We start from the raw sequence: 24,386 nt of genomic DNA, 5'->3' as shown, positions 1-24,386 counted from the left end.
ACCTCCAGGGCTGGCTCCTGCTATGTCCCGGGGTGCCTACCCCCATGACATAGCTATTTGCTGTGACTTGGCATCAGCTATGACAGCTGCTGCCAAGTCACTGCAAACACTCTGCTTTGAGTAAGCAAGAGCAGTCAAACAGCTCTCACTTGCTCAGAGCGGAGGTTTCCTCTGCATGTTTTCCAGCTCCCTGTGTGCAAAAGCAGTGCCAGCTTCCGCAGTAGGCGAGGAGCCAGCTGGGACTGTAGGGGCCTTGAGGCTTCCTCCGTGGTCCAGAGAGCACCCAGGATTAATGGCTGCACCCCAGGGGATGGGGTCCCCACGGCCGAAATCAGGCAGGGGAGAGGGGCCTCCATTCCCCCAAAATAATTAATTATTTAGGCCGTGCCCTGGGGGATGGGGTCCCCCAGGCTGAGATCAGCCTGGGAAGGGGGTCCACATGCCCATACCCCCTCAAAATATTTAGCACGCACCCTGGGGCATGGGGTCCACGGGGCAGAGATCGGCCAAGGGAGGGAGGCATGCCAACCTGCAGCCAACTATCGCTGTGCATGGCCAAAAGTTGTGTGTATGCAGGTTGGGGTTGGGTAGTTGGGGGTGTTGGCCTCAGGGATAAGCCAAAAGTTACAGGCACGTTATAGTTAGGTTCTGAAGTCCGCCATCCCCTCGCTACATACGGCCATTCACAGCGTGCGGTTGGGTGGTTATAGAGGTTGGCTGCAAAGCCTGGCTGCAGGCCAGGCCCTGCAGCCAACATCCACTGCACATGGCTGAAGGCCATGCGCATTGGTGGTTGGAATAACGTATAGTAACGAAAATAAATTTACGTTAAGAAAACAAAGAAATTAATGTAAAAAAAAAAAAAGTTACAGGGACGTTATAGTTAGGAAACAGATTTTGAAAAACCATAGACAGTCAATGAAAAACAAAGGTTGCATGGACATTATAGTTAGGAAATAGAATTTTTTTTAAACATAGAAATTAACTTAAAAAACACTGAAATTCACTTATAAAACAAAGGTTACAGGCACCTTACAGTTAGGTTCTGAATTTACTCAAACATAACCACAGAAATTCACCTGCCATAGTTAGAGTTATTTCAAGTAACTATAACTCGTGCTCATACCCTAGCCATGTACTGCTAATAACCCTAAAAAATTACAGCACTCATTATTCTTTGATAACATCTGTGAAAATGTTCTGTAACATTTGCAGTAAAACTATTGAGGAGTGAACTGTGCATGGCAGGAGCACGAATTATAGTTACCCTAGGGCACGAGTTATAGTTAATTGAAATACCTAATTATAACAGGTGAATTGTTATGGTTTTGTACGTTTAAAATGTGAACCTAACAATAACGCCCCTGTAACCTTTGGTTTTTAAATTGAAATTCGTTTTTTTAAATTCTGTTTCCTAACTATAACGTCCCTGTAACATTTGTTTTTTTCAGACAAGAGATATATAAACATGCATTGCAAGAGATATATATATATATATATATATGTGTATGTATATATATTTATATATATATATGGAAAATGTCACTTACCCAGTGTACATCTGTTCGTGGCATGAGACGCTGCAGATTCACATGCTGTGCACATCCCGCCATCTAGTGTTGGGCTCAGAGTGTTACAAGTTGTTTTTCTTCGAAGAAGTCTTTTCGAGTTACGAGATCGAGGGACTCCTCCCCTTTCGGTTCCATTGCGCATGGGCGTCGACTCCATCTTAGATTGTTTTCCCCGCAGAGGGTGAGGTAGGAGTTGTGTATATAGTAATAGTGCCCATGCAATGGAGTAAGTATGTATGTACATAATGTGGTTAAAGTGATATATTTACAAATTTACAAATGTACAAGTTTAATTTTTGTCAACTTAAAAATGGCTACAGGCTCCCGGGGAGGTGGGAGGGCGCATGTGAATCTGCAGCGTCTCATGCCACGAACAGATGTACACTGGGTAAGTGACATTTTCCCTTCAATGGCATGTGTAGCTGCAGATACACATGCTGTGCATAGACTAGTAAGCAGTTATCTCCCCAAAAGCGGTGGTTCAGCCTGTAGGAGTTGAAGTTGTTTGAAATAATGTCCGTAATACTGCTTGTCCTACTGTGGCTTGCTGTGTTAACACATCCACGCAGTAATGCTTGGTAAATGTATGAGGCGTACACCATGTGGCTGCCTTACAGATTTCAGTCATTGGTATGTTTCCTAGAAAGGCCATGGTAGCACCTTTCTTTCTAGTGGAGTGTGCCTTTGGTGTAAAAGGCAGTTCTCTTTTTGCTTTTATATAACAGGTTTGAATACATTTAACTATCCATCTGGCAATGCCTTGTTTGGATATTGGATTCCCTGTATGAGGCTTTTGGAAAGCAACAAACAATTGTTTTGTTTTGGAAATTTGTTTGGTTCTATCAATGTAGTACATTAGTGCCCTTTTGATGTCTAATGTATGTAATGCTCTCTCAGCTACAGAATCTGGTTCTGGAAAGAACACTGGGAGTTCCACTGTTTGATTTAAGTGGAACGGTGATATGACTTTAGGTAAGAATTTAGGATTTGTGCGTAGAACTACTTTATGTTTGTGTATTTGTATAAAGGGTTCTTGTATGGTAAAGGCTTGTATTTCACTTACTATTCTGAGAGATGTGATAGCTATTAGAAAGGCTACTTTCCATGTTAAGTACTGTATCTCACATGAGTGCATGGGTTCAAATGGTAGACCCAGGAGTCGTGTTAATACGATGTTGAGGTTCCACAAAGGAACTGGTGGTGTTCTTGGTGGGATAATCCTTTTCAGACTCTCCATAAATGCTTTTATGACTGGGATTCTGAATAATGAAGTTGAGTGCGTAATTTGCAGATAAGCTGAAATTGCAGTCAGATGTATTTTAATGGATGAAAAAGCTAACTTGGACTTTTGTAAGTGTAGTAGGTAGCTTATGATGTTTTTAGCAGATGCGTGTAATGGTTGAATTTGATTATTATGGCAGTAATAAACAAATCTTTTCCACTTATTTGCATAGCAATGTCTTGTGGTTGGTTTCCTAGCTTGTTTTATGACCTCCATGCATTCTTGTGTAAGGTCTAGGTGTCTGAATTCTATGATTCCAGGAGCCAAATTGCTAGATTGAGCGATGCTGCATTCGGGTGTCTGATCTGTTGTTTGTGTTGAGTTAACAGATCTGGTCTGTTTGGCAGTTTGATATGAGGCACTACTGAGAGGTCTAGTAGTGTTGTGTACCAAGGTTGATACTAGATACGGAAGGAGTGGGAGAGGGGGAAAAGCGTATGCAAATATCCCTGACCAACTCATCCATAACGCATTGCCTTGAGAGTGAGCCTGTGGGTACCTGGAGGCGAAGTTTCGGCATTTTGCGTTTTCTTTTGTTGCAAATAGGTCTATTTGCGGTGTTCCCCATCTTTGGAAGTAAGTTTTTAGTATTTGGGGATGAATTTCCCATTCGTGGATCTGTTGGTGATCCCGAGAGATTGTCGGCTAACTGATTTTGAATTCCTGGTATGAACTGCGCTATTAGGCGAATGTGGTTGTGAATCGCCCAATGCCATATCTTTTGAGCTAAGAGACACAAGTGTGTTGAGTGTGTCCCTCCTTGTTTGTTCAGATAATAAATACATTGTTGTCATGTTGTCTGTTTTGACAAGAATGTGTTTGTGTGTTATTATAGGTTGAAATGCTTTCAACGCTCGAAATACTGCTAGTAGTTCTAAGTGATTTATATGAAGCTGTCTCTGCTGAGTGTCCCATTGTCCTTGGATGCTGTGTTGGTTGAGGTGTGCTCCCCACCCTACCATGGAAGCATCCGTTGTGATTACGTATTGAGGCACTGGGTCTTGGAAAGGCCACCCTTTGTTTAAATTTATAGTGTTCCACCATTGAAGCGAGGTGTATGTTTGGCGGTTGTATCAACACTAGATCTTTAAGTTGACCCTGTGCTTGTGACCATTGTGATGCTAGGCACTGTTGTAAGGGCCGCATGTGTAATCTTGCGTTTGGGACAATGGCTATGCATGAGGACATCATGCCTAGTAGTTTCATTACTAATTTTACCTGGAACCTTTCGTTTGGGTGCATGGCCTGTATTACGTTTTGAAATGCCTGTACCCTTTGTGGACTTAGAGTGGCAATCCCTTTTTTTGTGTTGATTGTTGCTCCTAAGTACTGTTGTATTTGACACGGCTGTAGGTGTGATTTGTTGTAGTTGAGTGAGAACCCTAGCTTGTGAAGGGTTTCTATTACATACTTTGTGTGTTGTGAACACCGTTCTTGCGTATTCGTTTTGATTAACCAATCGTCTAGGTACGGGAACACATGTATTTGCTGCCTTCTGATATGGGCTGCCACTACGGCAAGGCATTTTGTAAAAACTCTTGGCGCTGTTGTTATTCCGAATGGCAACACTTTGAACTGGTAATGTACTCCTTGGATTACAAACCTTAAGTCCTTTCTGTGGTTAGGATGTATGGGTATATGGAAATCCGCATCCTTGAGGTCTAGTGTTGTCATGTAGTCTTGTTGTTTGAGCAATGGGATCACGTCTTGCAGTATCACCATGTGAAAGTGATCTGATTTGATGTAAATGTTTAATGTTCTGAGATCTAGGATGGGTCTTAGAGTTTTGTCTTTTTTGGGTATGAGAAAGTACAGGGAGTAAACCCCTGTTCCTTTCTGATGAATTGGTACTAGTTCTATTGCATCTTTTTGCAACAACGCTTGGACCTCCAGTTGTAATAGATCCATGTGTTGTTTGGACATGTTGTGTGTTTTCGGTGGGACATTTGGAGGGAATTGTAGGAATTCTATGCAATAACCATGTTGGATAATGGCTAGGACCCACGTGTCTGTTGTTATTTCCTCCCAGTTTTTGTAAAAATTGGTTAGTCTCCCCCCCACTGGTGTTATGTGTTGGGGATTTGTGACACTGAAGTCACTGTTTATTTTGCAGTGTCTTGGGACTTTGGAACTTCCCTCTAGTTTTAGGGAACTGTCCCCCTCTGTATTGTCCCAAAAAACTTCCCCTCTGATACTGACTCTGGTATGTGGGCCTTGTTTGTGAGGTTGAGGGTTCTGTGCTCTGTCCTCGAAACCCCCCTCTAAGCTGTGTTTTACGAAATGTGCCTCTGCTCTGTGGGGAGTAGAGTGCGCCCATGTCTTTGGCCGTATCTGTGTCCTTTTTAAGTTTCTAGATAGCAGTGTCCACCTCCGGCCCAAACAACTGCTGTCTGTTAAAAGGCATATTCAGCACCACTTGTTGAATTTCCGGCTTGAATCCTGAGGTGCGTAGCCATGCGTGTCTCCGTATGGTGACCGCTGTATTTACAGTCCTAGCAGCTGTGTCTGCTGCATCCATTGTCGACCGTATCTGGTTGTTAGAGATACTTTGGCCTTCTTCCACCACTTGTTGTGCCCTCTTTTGGAACTCTTTGGGTAGATGTTCTATGAAATGTTGCATTTCGTCCCAATGAGCCCTATCATATCTAGCCAGCAAGGCCTGTGAATTTGCAATGTGCCATTGGTTGGCTGCTTGTGCCGCGACCCTTTTCCCAGCTGCGTCGAACTTGCGACTTCCCTTGTCGGGTGGTGGTGCATCTCCCGAGGTGTGTGAGTTCGCCCTTTTGCGAGTATTAAACAAAAAGTCATCTTCAATTGGTTCTGCGTGCAGGGTGACATTGTGAAACGCGGCTGCTCTTGACACCACCTGTGTGTGGGCAGTACTGTCCTCAGGTGGTGACGGTCTCGCTGGATAACAGTCAGGACTGTTATCTGACACTGGCGCATCATAAAGATCCCATGCATCAGGATCATCTTGACTCCTTCCTGTATGAGTTGGAGACTGCATCATTGGTGGAGTGGCTACCGGTGATGGTTGTGGTGAGCGTTGTGGTGATGGTGGCGGAGTTATTTGTTTTGCCACCTTTGCTTGTGGTTGCTTGTCTTTCTCTTGGAAGGCAAGTTTCCTTTTAATTCGGATTGGAGGGAGAGTACAGATTTTTCCTGTGTCCTTCTGAATGTGGAACCTTCTTTGAGTGTAATCTGGCTCCCCTGCCTCTAGCTCCTATCCAAATCTGTGTCCTTGCATCTGTGAGGACAGGCCATGTTCCTCGGTGTAGGAACTTGGTTTCGGCTGCGAGGCCAGATGTTTCGGTATCGAAACCTTTTCGACCGTCTTTTTCGGCTCCGAAGACACTTTTTTGCCTTTCGGTGTTCCGATATCTCGGTGCCGACTTGTTTCGGTGCTGCTCTCTCGATGTCGAGATTGCTCTGACCCGGTGTCTCGGGGTCGAGTCTGTTCTGTGCCGGTATCTCGACCGGAGTCGGATGACTTCGACACATGTGTGCCCTTTTTCGGGGCCGATGGCCGGTCACCTAATTTTCGGGTTAAGCCATGGCCTGTTGGCGGTGGCGTCCCCTGGGCTTTAGTGAACTTTCCGTGAGTCTTGGGCAGGGGCGTCTTACTCACGGTTCTCGGCGTCTGTTCGGTTTCGACCTCGTCCGAGTCCGAATCTGAATCCGCGATGGAGAAGGTTTCTTCTTCCTCCAAGTGTTGGTGTCCTGCCGGCGCCGACGCCATTTGAAGTCTTCTTGCTCTCCGGTCTCTTAGCGTTTTCCTCGACCGAAACGCTCGACAGGCCTCGCAGGTATCCTCTTTGTGTTCGGGAGACAAACACAAATTACAGACCAGATGTTGATCAGTGTAAGGATACTTGTTGTGACATTCGGGGCAGAAGCGGAATGGGGTCCCTTCCATTAGCCTTGAAGACGCACAAGGTCGGGCCGACCAGGCCCCGCCGGGGAATCGAAAAACCCCGAAGGGCCACCGGAGCTCTTCAAAATTCGGTGTTGATCTGTTTTAACTAACCCGATACCGAACGCAAACAATACCGTCGAATTTTCCGAGATTTAACTAACTTTCTGAACTGAAACACGGAGCGAAGAGGAACACGTCCGAACCCGATGGCGGAAAGAAAACAATCTAAGATGGAGTCGACGCCCATGTGCAATAGAGCCGAAAGGGGAGGAGTCCCTCGATCTCGTGACTCGAAAAGACTTCTTCGAAGAAAAACAACTTGTAACACTCCGAGCCCAACACTAGATGGCGGGATGTGCACAGCATGTGTATTTGCAGCTACACATGCCATCAAACATATATATATACACACATATATATATATATATATATATATATACACACACACACACACACACGCATTGCAAGAGTTGTGCCTGGCACTGTAGGGAACTACTCATTGTACAGATAAGCACATTTTACAAAGTCAGAATGCTGTCAGTAACAGTCAGGTCAGCTAACAGCTGAGGTGAGCTGACCGTGCTCCCTGTGTTGTATGATGTCTTGGGCAGAAGCAAAATGTGAATGATACTAGAGCAGAGCAGTACATGAAGAGGGCTAGCTCACAGCTCCAGGAAGTAATTATGTATAATATATTTATTTTTATTTGAAAATCATTTCCCAGCTAACTCCAGACTTAACAACCAGCACTCTAGGATAGAGAAAACACTCACAAAAGAAGGCTTTCTGTAGCTACCCTAAGGCCTGAAGAGAGGCTGCTGCGCAAATTACAACACAACAGGTGAAGAAACGAAAGGAGCACCCAACCTGAGAGGAAAGAGTGATGGCGTTAAGGAAGGACATTGGTATGATGGAACAAGGAATCAAGAAAAGGCTGGATAGGCAAAAAAGATAAGAATAGTGAAGGACAGACAAGAAGGATACATAAAAATAAGAGGAATAAAACGTCATGTTAATAAGCATGATAAATGAACAGGAGTGCAAAAATAACCAAGAGTGTCAAACAGGATTGAGGGATGAGGGGCATGATAGGGAAAGGGCCTACAGGGGAATGAACAAAAAACACGTGGGAGAACATGTTAGTGGAAAGGGACTCCTAAAGAACGTTACATAATTTTAACACCAATATCAGATAAATCAGACAATCACCCCTGTAACCTTTAGGCTCTATAACTAGACAGATCAAAATGAAAAGCAAGTAAAGTGGAGAACAGAATTAAAAAAAAAAACTGGAAATTTTGAACATAGAGCCCACAAACACAGGGTGATCTATTAATGTTTGTGTTTTTTTAATCGTCTGCTCAGGGATGTAAGGACATTCCAAACAATATGAGGCATCAGGTTGCCTTCAGTTACATTTTTCTGATCAGAAATGTGGCTGCAACAGACTTCTAAAATGTGCAATTGGCACAATTAATGACAGTGTATGTATTAATATTTATACATTTGACAAAGTATACAGGAAATTATTAAATGTGTCGGTATTTTGATCTTAAAGCTGTGTCAAATATAAATAAATGCAAATCAAAAGATCAATAATTTCGGAAGCAAATGTTTATTAAATCTGGTGCCAAAATTAGTACTGATTTCTTGATTACATGCGTAAGGTACTAAGATACCATCCTGTTACCTTTCTCTGGTTGGTGGTACTTGTGGCATCGGACCTGCCAATTTTGTTGCCACCATTGTCTTTTTGCTGTTGTTTGCTTTGAATAGAGGGCTATTACTGCTTCTGAACGTTGTGTTTCGCATTTACCTTTTGGTAGTCCCAAGTACTTGATATTAAAGGATTCATCTGAACCCTGAAATTCATAGGTGAGGTGCCTTCTACAGTAATATCTGTGGCCATTTAGTATATAAGCAGGTATGACCTACTGAATAATTACTTATAATTCCTAGATTTTCACTTTGGACTTAATGTCTTAATTGTAGCAGCTTTCCCCTTACACGTTTTTGTAAAGAGCTATTAGTGCTTATGCTTGATATACATTGCCATCCTTTCAAAAGCATTAATCTTCTGGCCAGCCCAAACAGGCAGGACCTAGGTGGATGTTTGGCATATGTGCAATGCCCTTGAGTCCTATCCTAGACTTCTGTTATCTGAAGTTTAATATCATGGTTGAATGTCCTGTGTCATTTGGGGACAGCTCAACTGTGTCACAAATCCTGCTGGGGCAGTAAATCTATGGGCATGAACAGAACCAGCAACCTCCTTGAAGAATGAAGTTTATAGTCAATACTTGCCTGCCTCTAATGCCTCAGTAACAGTGCCACCACACTTCTTTGAAATGGCAACGAGTGAAAACACAGTTGAAAAAAGAACCAGAAAAACACTGGTAAAGACTGAAATTTGTCTATGGTTTATCAACAGAAGCAAAATTTAAACACGCAAGTTCCTAAGAAGACTTTGCTGCACCAGACGTCAGCAGCGCTACCAGAAATGAAGAAGGATCTGCATGAGAGTGGCGCAGGCAGAAAGAGCCAGAGAAGCTATCCAAGGACATTGCTTCAGGACTCCAAATCTGTCAATCAAGTGCCAGTCGAGCATCTGTCTTCAGGCAGTGATGGGGAGACAGGAGAGTTTATTCAAGGAAAGTGGCAGTTGTACTGTAAAGTTGTTATCCAGTCTAGTTCTTTAGCCTGGGTTTGTGCCAAAAAACGAGTACTCGAGATGGAAAACATTTCTCCCACTAGAGTGAAAGGCAGGGCCAGGGGAAAGGGTCTAAAAGTCCTGTCTTTAGTGCCACATGTATATTGTTGGGCCATGAGTGGCTGCACAAGGCACTGAATCCCTACGCCCTGGATGAACTTGTGAAAGTACTGCTACCACAATGATTGCTCTAGTTCTTTGTATTGTGGGGACTGGATACTCCATGGGCAGTTTATTGGTTGGTATTTCTTTTCCATTTTTCATTGTAACGCTGTTTGATGAGGGACAGTTGTATTTGGGATCATCTACGACAGTGTGTGCATGTTGTAAGAAGACTACTCTGGTCTATAACAAACAGGACTATTTGGTTTACTAGGCACTACTAGGATGCACTCCATGGCAATAGACGCTTCTTTATCTCCGCTGGAGATCTTCTAACTTACACTACTCCTGCTCTGCTCATAAGGTGGAGAGTCTTCTCTTAACAAAACATTTTCAAGATCCTTAGGCAGGGATTGCCACCACGTTACTTACCCACCCTATCAATGACCAGGACACAGCCACCGCAATGGGTAGCCTTTGAGGAAGGCTCAGTCACATAAACTACACATACTCAAGATTGTCTACAGTCATTCTTATTATTACTGATGCTCTCTTTGTATAACCCTGGCTACGCACTGCTTTACCCATTCGTTTGTCAGATCTTTTGTGCTATTGGTTATTTTAGGCCAGCCCCTCCTTCAGCCATTGCTTTCAGACAGTGTCAATTATAAACTAGATCAGCCCAGAGAAGTAATTCTCTTTCATGGTCATGCTATTTGTGTCCTAACAGGCGCTTCTATTGTATTGTATTTGTATTGTTTTGAGCACCAGCTGGCAGCAAACACTTGGTAAATGCAGAAGTCACCTTGAAAAGGTTTCCCCCACTCGAAGCAACAGATTGTGGCTTTTAACCAAATGCTTACTTAAACTATAATCCTGATACATATGTCAATGCACTGTAATACCTATTAGGTGGTATGTATTCTGCAGGAAAATACATTTGTGCAAGAAAATGATGCAAAACATATTTGATGTGGTTTTACAGAAAAATGATGTCACACAAATAGTATTGACTTATTTAGATGGTTCTTCAAATAAGTATTTTGTTTGAATATGCAGCTTGTGTTGGTGTTACTGTTGTTTTTGTCGACTTTCTTTTCTATTATTTTTTGTTTGTGCCATCAAGCATGAGATCATCGCCACCAAACACCGAGGCAGATCTTGCTCCCTTAAGAGTCACCAGCGCTGCACATCCACGCAATACATAGGTGCTCAGATAAGCATGACAACTGCTAGTTCTCCCACCAAGAGGGCTCCTGCGATGTCCACAAGCACCAGTACTACAACAAATAAGGGCCACCACATTAGACAGCTGTTAGACAGCCTTCCGAAGCTTCCTAGTCATAGGAATATATTGTTGGGAAATAATACAGCCTTCAGCATCTGTGGACAGAGGTCAGGCAAGCAAGCAGAAAGCACTGTGTAGCCCTCACTCATTTTAAGGTATCGGCTCTAGATGGCGCGCAAGTGCTGTCTTGAACCGAGACATGCTTTATCCAGTTTGAGGGCGACAGCCCACCCACTGGCTTGCAATTGGCTGGCTCCACTGTCACTCACCCATTCTTTTTACCATTTGTCCTGGGTGTGTATTTGTCATGGGTTTGCTTTCTTGAGCTCTCCCTGAGTGCACCGACCAACTACCGTATAAATCCACTGGTCACCATTTATCTCCTCTGTTCAGAAACTACTTTAGATTTTCATCTGGAGCACTCAAGAGGAGTGCTTGTGGTTCACCAAGTGCTCGCGGTTCACTGAGTGTTAACTGGTCACATTTGCATGCATTAAAAGACCGAGAATAAATGTCAGACACTTTTCTGGGAGCGCCTTTTTTCTTGTCTGACTTGAAAGTGATTGCTTAAATGTTATTGTGACCAGCGGTAGGGATGCATGGCTGCTTAGTTTACATTCTTCCAGCAGCTGGAAAATATCCTCCCTTCCTTCTCATCTAAACTCATCTATGTTTTCATGAAGTGCTTTGTTGCTGGATTAACTACTTCTCGGCGATTTCAATTTCTTTGCGCATTTAAAGATTTCTGCGCACCGAAAGCTGCATTGGTATTGTTATATTCCCACCCCACCAAATGTTGCTTCCATGGATTTCTACAGGGATGCACTGCAAGTACTGAAATCCAGAACTGGGGACTAGGCAAGGCGGGCTAATCTGGCCGTGCTAATCACATTATCTGTTCACTCACTGCAGAGCTATGTACATGATGCTGTTCCATAGATTCGATTACGTATTAAGTGGCCTGGTATTGTAGTAAATCCTCACAGCGATCGGATTACTTAATTCCTTCTTTAGTTGTACAAGATATATATACAGAGCTGTAACTGCCTTTATGTACCTCTAGAAGAAAGAATAATAACATTTTCCTCCACCCTTCTCATCCCCCACATCACTACATTCTAGATTCCACATTGCTACTACATTCCGTTACATGCTAGTCACTACAGGTATGTTTTTTTCGGTTGCTTTCTTGAAGCACAAACTTGGAGACGGCCCAAAGAGAAGCCGCCTTGCATATAAATGAACCAATTAGCCACCAAGGCTCTCTGTCTTAACAGCAAACAGCACATCTTCCTCCCCAACTAAGTGACACAATGCCTCCCGTTTGCACCCTCTTCCTTCATTGTTTACCTCTCTTCCACTCCCCTCCAAACGCCTGGCGCTGTTTCCTGCAGGCCCTTCTTTGTCTCTCCCACACCAAGAAGTAACTTTGTCTGTGCCGCTGTGCACATGGTTCTGCTTTTTAACAGCATGCAATCCTTGTTAGGGTCGAGCCTGCGTTGCATGCGCTCGCGCATGCGTATCGCAGCAAGACGCTTTTGTATTTAGAAAAGGGCTCGGAGCCCTGTCAACTTCACGTCCGTGTTTTTTATTGGTTTGTGGGCTTGCCTAATAAAATCCGCTTGCTTTCATTAGTCGAAGGCATGCATACGTCATACCTTTTCCGGTGGCTAGCCCTCCTCGAGCGCAGCGACCAAGTACAGAAAACATGCGAGGCTTGCTGTTTTCAATCAGGCTTGTGGACTTCTTTTTCTCTAATTTACGAGCGCGATCTCGCTTGGCAGAAGTCGAGCGCTTTACATAGTTAATTTCACTTTTTCGGGTTATGTACATAAATGCACTTTTGCCCGATAGGTGAAAAGTCGGGTTAGGAGTTTACAACGCGATCAGCTCTAACATGAGCAAACGAGAGACCCGTTGCATTGTAAATGCTTGTTTTTTAATGTAACCAGGATGTGCAGAGCGGAGCCGAGGGCAGATGTGTTTATGAGATGTAGCTAATAAGCTATCTCTGCTGGAGGATCGGTGCGAGGCGGCAGGCTGTTTGCTCAAGAACTGAGGCCACCATGTATAATGCTGTAATGATTTATTACCCACAGCGAAAACACAGGCTGACCTCCACTTTTTCTCAATCAGTGAAAAGTGTGAGACAATGCTTCTTAATAGTTAATTATTCATTGAGAGTTTTTGTCAAGTGCGCAAAAAGCAAAAGAGCGCTAGAAAGCTTTCAGTTAAACTACACGATTGTGATGCATGACAATTATTTTAGTCAATGAATGTTTTATGCAAACTACAGTATTTTGTTTCACAATTGCTTGTGCTACCGGGAATTTATGCTGTGGTTTGTTGATTTGCACTCAAATTATTTTTCACTGCGCATCTGCACGCACTTTTCGCTTCTTAATGGCTAAGGGTGGGTGGTCATATGGCAAATCATTTTGTTTGGACCCCTCCTTTATCGCTGCTTCACCCCTCCGTCTGTCATTACTTCTTTCCTTTGAAATGGATGCTTATTTGGACAACAGATCTCATTTACTTCCAAATTTATTTCCTGACAGGGAACCTTAATGTGTGCATCAGAGCATGACCTGGAGCCCGGCTACCCCTTTCTCCTTTCTCCTGCCCTGTTGAAATCTCAGAGTGCGGATACTGTGACTTGTACTGATTCCAATTCCTCTAAAAGCACTTTAGCACACATGCACACTTTATTTTACTATATTTATGGCACACACACACAACTGCACTCCATGCAAATGCACTCAATGCAACTGCACTCCACTCTATGCCACTCCACTCTATGCCGCACCACTCCAATCTATACAATGCCACTCCGCTCTAAGCAGCGCAACTCCACACAACGCCACCCTGCTCTATGCAACCACACTTGGCTCTAATGCCAATCTATGCTATGCCTCTCAGCTCGCACATGGCCACTCAGGGTACACAGCACCACTCCACTCTACGCAATGCAAATCCACACTACTCAACACCACTCTACACTACGCAACCCGTTCCATGCTACTGCACTCTACCGTACACAGCACCACTCCATTCTACTCTACTCAATGCAACTGGTCTCCACTCTGCATCACTCCACTCACCACCACTTCACACCACTCTACGTATAGTCACTCTGCGCATCGCCACTCTACGCACGCACCACCACTATATGCCACGCCACTCCATGTAATGCCACTCCGCTGCACGCAACACCACTCTGCTCCATCCAGTTCCAATCCATTCTATGCAATGCCACTCCACACAACTGCACTCCACTCTATGCCACGCCACTCATTTCCACACAACGCCACTCAGCATTATGCGGGGCCACTTCACGCAACTGCACTCCACTTTATGGCACTCCAATCTACACCACGCAATGCCATGCAAAGCCAAATAACACCACTCCACGCCACGCCATTCTACACTAAGCTTTGCTAAAACATATTGACAACGGCAAAAGCTCGGAACTCGGCCATTGCCGAGACCTATTGGCTTTGCCAATGCTTGTTATTCTTATTTCTATTTTCACACATTTGTGAACTATTGTTTTAGAAGCAGGTCACAACCTTTTCACATGCGCACCAATTAAAGGAAATTCACACTAGAAGTTGCTCTTTTCCGCCACTGTCGCCTATAATGCTAGAAGAAATTCAGAGGTGCAGCTCTGAAAGATAGCCGCCAACTCACAGAACCACCTTAAAACCTTTTCTTTTGTCACAAGATATTATCACAAAACAATATAAAATGTTGCTATTAACACCTCCTACCTTTTCTAATTTTAGTATGCACCGTATTTGACGCTACCAAAGCGAGACATGAGTACTCGGGTACCCTCTTGACGTGTGTAACACAATTACATGAGGCTTTGCACATGTTTGAGGTGCCTTTTTTCCTAGCACAAATCCCTTACATCAGGGCCTTAGAGGAAACTAACTAAGTTACTGTGTAGCCTGAAACCAAAACAACAGCAATATAAACAGAGGAACGCTAAAATAGCTTGCAGAGGCACCTACTCCCAAGATATATATGACTTCAGACAAAGAAGTAGCAACGTTGAAAGACGTCTGTGGCTATTAGTATCAAGTTCTGGAAACGTAATTAGGGCTTCCAGTTCTACAGTAGTTTTTTTTTTTTTACATTTCCATCTATATTTATTTGTGTTTATTTGTTGCTAGTTCTATCTGTGATTATCCATATTTAATTTAGGTTATGAGAAAAAATGTATTTAACCGACATGCATAACAGGTTTCAATGATATGATATGAATACCCACAGATGACAAAATAATGCACTCAAATGAAAACATGCACATTTTAGTTTCAACTTTGTGCACATCTACACCTGTTTGTGCCTCATTAGGAAACTGTCTCTTTTTGGTTTTAACTCCTTCCCTGTCAATACGCACAGCCTACCTGGCAGTCTTGCCTGATACCATTTAGTCACTCAAAAAACAACTTAATTTTTGTTTTTATCCAAATGTAAAAAGTAAATCCACACAGGGAACAGATGTTTTTCTGTCTGTATTGGTATGGATATGATATGTAAATTAGTAAAAACGGAAAACAGACTTTACATATAATGCCCTTTTGCAACCTTATAATGACTGCAGAAACATCTGCGAGGTGGCACTAAAATGCAAATTCAGAAATCCATGAATGATACATTCAGCCATAATCTCCTTAAATGTAACTGTTTTTATTGTGTTTTTTCAACGTAACACGTAACTTCGCCAACATACCTCCAGTCGGCAAGCAGTTCATTATATAGAAATAATAGCGCTTTTCATCTATGAACTCACTAACCTATCAAATGCCCATCCCCATGGTCGTCTTATTGATAATACATCAGGTGTTGAGTGTTGCCTTTTCTTGGTATATATTTTATGCTAGATGGCCTGCAGCTCTCTTGTAGGATCTGGGGTATCTCATCTAGGATGAGTCTAACTGCTATAAGATAAAAATGACACAAAAGCTCTTGGAATTCGTGGGCTAGGGGTCGTATAACATTACAGGGCTGTCTTTCCGATGGCCAGAGTGGATCAGTCTAGATAACTAGGTGGATAGAGTGGGGGCAGTAGTCTTTTCCCAGGATAAGAATAAACATTCTATCCCATCCATTATTGTGTTTGCCAGCTGTTTTGGGAAGGATACTGGCATCCTAATAGTATTACACTGGGATATCTAGGGATCCAACCCTCTATTTAATTCAACTGTGATCTTATCTCATTAGATCCCTAGCTTGGGACAATGCCAAAGAAAGTTTAAGATGGAACCTGTAGACCCATACCACCACCAACGCTTATCACTGGTTGAAGGTTTTCACTTGACATTTTTTTCTAGGGTTCGATACCAATAGGTCAATATTTTATACTGTGTTTCACATTGGCACACATGTGAGGGAAAGGTTAGGGCTCTGTCAAACAGCTCTTCTTATTTCCTGTGTCAGTTCTCGCCCGCGTTCTTGCTCCCATCTTTTTAGACCTGGCATTTTGAAATCTTGGACAGATTTGAGGATGAATTTACATAAAGTGGAGATCAGGAATGTATCTCGTGGGCCATTCTTGAGTCGCTTCTCCACCCTAGTTATTGGTCCCCCCTTCATTGATGGGTAAAGCACCAAGTGGCAATGTTGAGTGTATGTGAACCTTTTGGATTCTGGGAGGGCGAATTTTAGTCTGAGGTCTTCAAAGGAGAGCGTTAAGCGAAGAGTGAGCCCTCAATGAGATAATCTCTTCTTGTGCCAGATAAATTGTGGGGGGGATACGTAACAAAGTAAAATCACGATTATATGAGATTGGGATGAAGGGTCTGGAAAAAGTGGTCAAACCTGGCCTTGATGATTTCAAGTGCAATCCTAGTTATAGGTGAAGAGTACAGTCCCAACTACAGTGTACCTTTTGTAGCAAGGGAGCCTGCCTGATGGATGTGCCTGCTATAAGATGCTCCATAAAACACCAATGTTTTGACTTCTCTTTTCCCCCCTATTCTATGAGGAATCTCAGCACGAACACCTGGAAGCAGGACACAATGTGCTGCACCGCAAGACCTGCCTGTTATACTGCCCTACAGAGACTCTTACTTGCTATGCGCAGGGTGTGTTTTTTCAAATGAAGGTGTTGACTACATTTTAAAGCTGTTTGAGAATTGAGAGCGGGGTTGGCATTGGTATTGTTTGAAAATCAGGAGGAGTCTTGGTACACTATTGTTGGAGGTCTCTCCTTATGTCCCCGATTAGCACAGCATAATTCATGGCAATAACCTGTGAAGTGGTGCAGATGAGTATCCCAAGATATCTAATCCTGCCCCACAACCAGGAGATGGGGATAAGTGTCTGAAGCTGTTCTATTTGATGGGATCAAGGGTGCAAGGCGAGCACCTCTGATTTGGTGATATTTACCTTGAAGGCTGAAACATTGTGGAATTCTCTAAGATCAACCAAGAGGTGTCATGCCGATTAAAGTGGGTCTGTTAATGATAGCTGATATCGTTAGCAAACATCCATACTCTCTATAGTTAGTATTCGTGGATTGTGCTGCTGTGGGAATGTCTGTGTAATACTGTACAAATTTAAAGATGCATCTCCAGTTATTGTCTGTGTACTTGTATGCATAAAGTTTTTCATCTTCAAGTGTTGGTTTGCCTGTTTCAAAAAAATCAGATTCAGCATAATCCACTTTAATACTTAGAGGTCTCTGCATGCCCATTAAGAAGTAACCAAGCAAAGGAATAGGTCTATGTACAGGTCACTAAAGCAATAACCAAGCCAAGGAAAAGGTCTATCTGCATGCCCTTCAAGCAACAACCAAGCCAAGGAACCTATCTATGAGTGTAGCTTTCTGAAAGGGTAATCTTGAGTCTTCATCACAGACCACTTTTAGGATGAAAAAATTGGAGGGCGGGTGCAGCTTCTGTGGACGTCCACTATGAGCGATAAGTAATTATTTGAAGTTACTCAACTCACTGTTATCAGATAGGGGAGCAACTCTCAAGTTCCTTGCACACCCTCTGCCACAATACCCTCCTGCACCATTGCAAACATCAAAAACAGAGACAGGAATTTTAAAGTATAAAATATTTATTTCAGTATATACAGCTCAGGACATTTGCGATATACATATTCTCAATTTCTAAACATCTCACCCATTTGCCACAGAATGACCTTGTAAAACCTCTCTGTGAGTGTATCATTTTGCAGGAATCCTATTTTCTTCTGGCAGTAAAATCTCGCTTTTGGGGGCGCAAAGCTGATAAAAGCAGGAAGCCACTATGACAAGGGCAACCTGTGTTCTTAGTGACTGTTACAATGAGTACATAAGTTAATGTGATTTTTACTAATGCACTGGAACTGGTCACAGCAAAGCGTCCAGCTTTAACCAGCACCTTTACAATTCACTCAGTACAGGATTTACATTTTTGTTGTATTTTTAAAAGTTAAATCTACTTCCCTTTTCCCCAGTGAGGATATAGCCATGGGAAAGCAGGCACCCCTTACATGCTCAAACAATTTTCGCAATAAAGTGGGTACCATATACCATCCAAATAGAAAAATCTAGAAATGTGAAAAGTAAACCAAAGAAAACAAATCCCAGACAGCAAATTATTACTTAAAAATTGTTTCTACAGTTTCTTCATGAAATAGTCCTGGTTTGTCCTCCTCAGACTATACAATAACAGAACATTTATTTTAAACACACGTATTTGAAAAGCAAAATTAAAAGTGCCCCGAAAGCCACCGGTGAGTTGTCCAAAGTACCACAGTGTATCTGAAGTAAACTAGGCTAGGTTAACCATGACTAATTGTTGATCAAAGCACATGCCAGGTTTGCCTAGGCCCAGGTTCTTCAAAATGTGGCACAAGTGGCGTGCATCCACCTCAGCTTCAGTAGTCCCTTGGGACTGTTTCCATAATGTGCGTTTGAAGCTTCATTTGGGTTATACTGAACTATAAATAAAACTGACAACAGAAAAGGCTGACCGCTTTCAATCAAGCTAACATTCCTACACGAAGCTTGAGCAATATATAAGTGTCTCTGAAACCCCTTCGTGGGATCCAAGGGAATAGGATGGTGCCTTAATTTGAGTGACTATGTAAAATATAAACTCAAAGTGTATACAGTGTATATGAAAGTTTAGAACTGTAAAGACAGGCACAGCTTTTTCCTTCAATTCTTTCTTGCAAAAGTTATCAAACCTCACCCACACAACAGATACTCAAACTTCATAATTATCCTTTCAGTAGTATTTTTTTTTTTTTTTTACCACCAAGCTGCCTCAGAATGTCATCATCTCATTCTTCATACAGGCATGGTTTTGATCACGCTAGAAAAAGGCTAAACTATGTATCGTCAAACCTCTGACCTAAGAGGCATGCAAACCACAATCGCTTGGGATACAGGGGAACCTCAGTCAACCTAAATACAGTTTCTGTCATCACTCTGGAGGCAGTGTCACGCTCGATACTGTCAAACCTTTGTCACCGCTCATGTAATCAAAGATCTATCATTCTATATACGGATAAAGTTCTGCCGTCCTGGACACAGGTAAACCTCCCTCACACTTGACAGTGTCACATCTTTATCACCTAGATAGTCAAACCTCACCCACCCTATATGCAGTCAAACCACCAAACAATTTGGATAGAGTTAAACCTCCCACACCTTAGGTTTTGACACAAATACCCCATCGTGAATCCAATCAAACCCTCTTCACTATGAATGAGAGCACAATTTGCTCAAACTAGATATAGTCAAACCTCTCTAACCTTCGAGGCAATCAAACCTACAATACCTTGGATAAAGTCAAGCCTCTGTCATACTGGAAATAGCCAAACCAACATTAGCCTAAATACAGTCAAAGGTTCTGCACGGTCGATGGATACAGCAAAACGTCCAAGAGTTCCGTTAGTCTAGCGACCAGTCCTATTACTGTGAATATGGTCCCTACCACTCAACATAGTAATAGTCTGCTAATGGTCATACAACTGCAATCAAACTTTGCTTCAAGATCAAATATCACAACCAGTATAGCAACAACAATTTTAACAAAAAAGAAAAACATACACCATCAGTATATTCCATCACCAGATAAATCAATTAGCAGCACATTTGTAATTCCCATGTTTAGACATCGTAATGCATTTTGGTTTTTGTGAAAGTTTGGAGAGTATTTTTAACTCATCTTATCGAGTTATCCCAGACTAACATCTGAGACTAGTAACAGGGCGCAGAGGAGTTGCAGTTTAGACCATACTGCATATTTTTTAGTTTGTATGAAAACCTGACCGATCATCAACAATCCAGCAATAAGATTACATTTCTTGGTTATCTGCTGGCATTAGCTGGTGGTGTGGGTGCCACCTGTAGCAGGAGTGACACAAAAGCCTTCTTAAAGCTAGCCTCACTGTGCAAAGTGCAAATTATTTTTCGGAATCCATGGTCAAGTGGAACTGCAGTAGACACCCTCAGGATAGCAAGCAATCTTCCTTGTTCTTACCTTTACCCCTCTTGATTCCCCTGTCCAGGGTGTCTTCCTTGATATATGCTTGCTTGTTATCCAAATCCTGGGGTTCAAATGGATCAGCAGATACATTTCCAGTATCTGTGCTCTTGGTCGATTGCTCTATGGCCTCCTGTTCCTCACTAACTGATGTGTCTGCAGAAGTAGAGTGAGATGCTACCTCAGTTTCTTGATCAGCAGCTTCATATGATCCTTCTTGTTTATGGTGATCATCCCTGACTGGGGCCAGAATGTCTTGATCCTGTAAATTCTGGAATTCACTACATTCGGTTGTCTTGGTCACACTGATCTCTGTGGAGTCATGAATATGTACTTCCTTTCCTATAGTAAATTCTCCTTCCATCACTGGTTTTGGGTATAAATTGTTACTATTTGCTGGCATGTCACTCTCTTCATCATCATCAAACTCAAATGAGCCCTCATCCTCGTTTTGTGTTTCTCCAGTCGGATCATCTTCCTTTAGCTCTGGCTCACGTGACTTCTCATGAATAACTGTTTCCTGATCATCGGGTATTAGGCACCCAGTCTTCTCCTCCTTTGCATCAGTCTTGAGCTTCAGACTCTCAAGTCCACACTTAACCCCAACCTCTGGTGGAGTTTCAGTCTCTTCACTGACGGTCATAAAATTCCCTTCAACTCTCTGTTTTTCATCTTCTTTCTCATCATCTGCTTTTCTTTGTGATGAACATACTTCCAGATCACATTCATTGAGTTGGCTGGAGTCTTCAGTTGCTTGCTGCCAGTTTTCAGCTAACATCGAGCTTGTAAGGTTTGACGCACCATGCCTGCTTTGATCAAGTGAGGGCACTACTTTGTCCCCAGCTAGGATAATCCCATCACCAACATGAACAGGCCTGCCTGGCTCATCTTCAGTCTGCTGACAGGGGATGGAAGGAACTCCTTCCTCCTTCGAATGACTGGAATGTTCAGGGGCTGCACAGGTACCTTCGTGGTGAGGTGCGCTCAACATGTGCTCACTGCTGTTGGCCTGTTCCTCCCCAAGATGGTCATCCAATGCTGCACCATCTTCATTTGAAAATTCAAAAAATTCTCCCTCATCAGAATGTGCTTTACTGCCCACCTCTTCCACATCTACAACTTCAACATGCCTCTTTACTTCTTTATTCCCCTGATCATCACATACTTCAGTCTTGGTTATATTAGTTTTAAATGCTTGGTCTCCTTCAACAGCTGTCTCTTTGCCTACACACGTAACAATAGCCTCTTCAGTAACCATTTTGTTTAGATGGTACTCCACATTTCCTGAATCATCTCCTTCTTTAATTTGGTTTGTCTCTACTAGCTCACTTACATCGCTTCTACTTGGGGGTGGGCTATTCCTTTTAGCTTCCTGTGTTTCAGCAACTACTTCATCTACATCCTCCCCCTGGTCATATTGGTTGCTTGCTTCTGCATTCTCATCTCTCACACTTATGCTGCCCTCCACATCTTCACTCACTGCATCAAAGAATCCATCTAAGTGTTTGCCCAAGTTATGAAGTATTCCCTGTACATGGGACCCTTCTTCCTGGCTTTCTATGAGAGGCCCTGCAAATGACTCTTCATCTGCAGGAGGTGAAAGTGTCTCATGAACATCCAATATTTCTTTGCTTGCTGCTACTGGACATACAATTTTCTGTTCAACGACAAACTCCACTGCATCCTGAAAATCATCACTGCAGCTCTCTCTTTCTCTAACTAATTCACCCTCATGATCCCCACCCTCCTGCAGCTGTCCTACACCACTTTCAGTTTCTAAACTTCCCAGGCCAGTATTTTCCACATTCACAATATTCTGATCCTCAGTTGCATCGGAATTGGTACATTCAACCACCTTTGAAACAGTACTTATGTCATTTTTCATACATGACCCATCTGTACTGTCTTCATTAAAAGACATGTCCCTCTTTGAAGTTTGGTCTTTAATAATTGGCATATTTTCATCAAGCCCATCTCTAAACAGGGATGGTGGGTCATCAGAGCATCCCCTGGCATGTCCAGCCTCCCCATCGTTGTCTTTATGCAATGTCCTTTCCGCCATGAGTGCCTTCTCAGTGTCCTGCACTGTCGCCTTCTTTGAGGGCTCCTCCTCGGAACTCTGCATGCTTTGTCCTTTCTCAACTTTCTCCACATTCTCACTTTTGATCTTCATCTGATTGGCTCGGCCTAAAAGACCATGGAAAAAATTGAAGGGACCCACACCACCTGGCCACAAATCTGCCAAAATATTACCACCCCTACACCCTCCCCATCAAATAATACCCAGAAGAGAGAAGAAATCAGTAGAGTGGCAGAAAAACAAAGATAAGCATCGGCCAACAATGTGAGGCAAAGCAGTAACTGAATCAGAGTGAACCATCACCCATGTAGGACATCTTCTGCAAACCTTGGGTGTGTCTATGTGTGCATCTGTGCCCATTTCAGCCAGGCAACGGGCTGCAGACAGCCTATATCCATCATGCTATCCAAATGGGTGCACACACATGTTTTGTTGCACTAGACAATCTACTAGGTCTTTAATTCTTCTGATCTCTTCCAAGCTACTGGGGACAGTCATGGACAGTTCACTTAACTGCAACATTTGTTTTGCTGCTTACTACCTGCTTTGATTTAACAAGCTTTGCATACCTTTGACTTCTGGTTGCTGGTCAATAAATAATTTCTAAAAGTTTGAATAACCACCGTCTTGGTATTGACCCCTTAGTGTGTCTGTAATATGATGGTTATGACTTCAAGCAGAACCTCGGAATACTTTGAGATATCATTTCAACAGAATTTTCAGATTGTAATTGCATTGTAATTTGTAAAGATCAACTTAATGATCTTTACTGTCATCCGTCTCATGAGAAAAATGGGTAGTTCACACAGTAACAAACGAACTAGTCTTACAGATATGTATGTTTTAATTTTTCATCATAAATCAGATTATTTTTACATAGATTAGCAAGTAGTGCTGTGTTGCATATGCAATAAGATTTTTGAAAAGTTACCCAATGCTAATTAGCCAATCTGTGCATCTTGTCCTTTATGAGTTACAACTGTATTGTTGTATAAAGCATGCAGGAAGCGGCACAGAGAAGCTTTACATACTATGTACCACAAGCAGCTGTATGTTACTGATGACTGCTGCCATGAAAAGGGTCTAGCTGTTAAAAAGTGAGCCTGGAGTACATTTTAGTTACGCCTATCATACTAATTATTACACTCCAAGATTCATCATTGATTAAATGCCTCTTAGCCTGCATAGTAAGTCATAGTGGTTTATGTGGTTGCTCAATGCTATGGTAAACAAACTCTGAAGTACAATTCTGTAAGGTTGGTGCACACTAACTCACCGCCAATTGCATTCTGTGAAAGACACAGGAACTGATTGTCACAAGTGGATGGTAAGTGATTATTGCAATACATGACATCAACCGAAAGGTATTTTAGATCACATATGCACTCAGGCTCAAAGTGAGTTTACGTAAATCTAGAGAATATATTATTAGGTACCCAGAGTGGAGCTGGTTGTCTTTTTGGACATGGAGTGGCATTGAATTTTCTTTCCAAGCTCTCAAAAATGTATTCACAACTCAAAGGGTATCCAACTCCAGCCTTCAAGGAGTGGAAACAGATCAGACTTACAAGGTAAAGATTCTGAGTCTAACTGAGTCTCATTCTCAATCCTTTTATACAAATGTATCTGAATGAAAATGTCACTTACCCAGTGTACATCTGTTCGTGGCATCAGTCGCAGTAGATTCGCATGTTCTGCAATAGCTCGCCATCTGGTGTTGGGCCGGAGTGTTACAAGTTGTTTTTCTTCGAAGAAGTCTTTCGAGTCACGGGACCGAGTGACTCCTCCTTTTGTCTCCATTGCGCATGGGCGTCGACTCCATCTTCGATTGTTTTTCCCCGCAGAGGGTGAGGTAGGAGTTGAATTGTAGTAATAGTGCCCATGCAATGGAGTGACTAAGTATGCACTTATTTAAGGTTGAGATGATACATATATAAATA

The 24,386-nt window shown here is 42.7% G+C and overlaps 1 protein-coding gene across 30 annotated transcripts in view; it reads right to left on the bottom strand.

The window, feature by feature from the left end:
* Window positions 1-24,386, bottom strand: part of LRRFIP1 (LRR binding FLII interacting protein 1) — a 422,096-nt gene that overhangs the window by 35,181 nt on the left and 362,529 nt on the right. For 21 of the 30 annotated variants that reach the window (XM_069225581.1, XM_069225584.1, XM_069225587.1 and 18 more), the window contains one exon: window positions 17,929-22,553. The exons of the other annotated variants lie outside the window; for them this stretch is intronic. In XM_069225581.1, the coding sequence (XP_069081682.1) occupies window positions 20,332-22,553 (2,222 nt within the window). In that variant the 3' untranslated portion in view covers window positions 17,929-20,331. Of the gene's footprint in view, window positions 1-17,928; window positions 22,554-24,386 lie in introns of those variants that run through there. 30 annotated transcript variants of the gene reach the window in all.

Source organism: Pleurodeles waltl, chromosome 3_1 (genome assembly GCF_031143425.1).
Source record: "Pleurodeles waltl isolate 20211129_DDA chromosome 3_1, aPleWal1.hap1.20221129, whole genome shotgun sequence".
Lineage (NCBI taxonomy): Eukaryota > Metazoa > Chordata > Amphibia > Caudata > Salamandridae > Pleurodeles > Pleurodeles waltl.
Note: the sequence above shows the minus strand (reverse complement) of the source record. Positions and strands in the feature narration are given on the sequence as shown.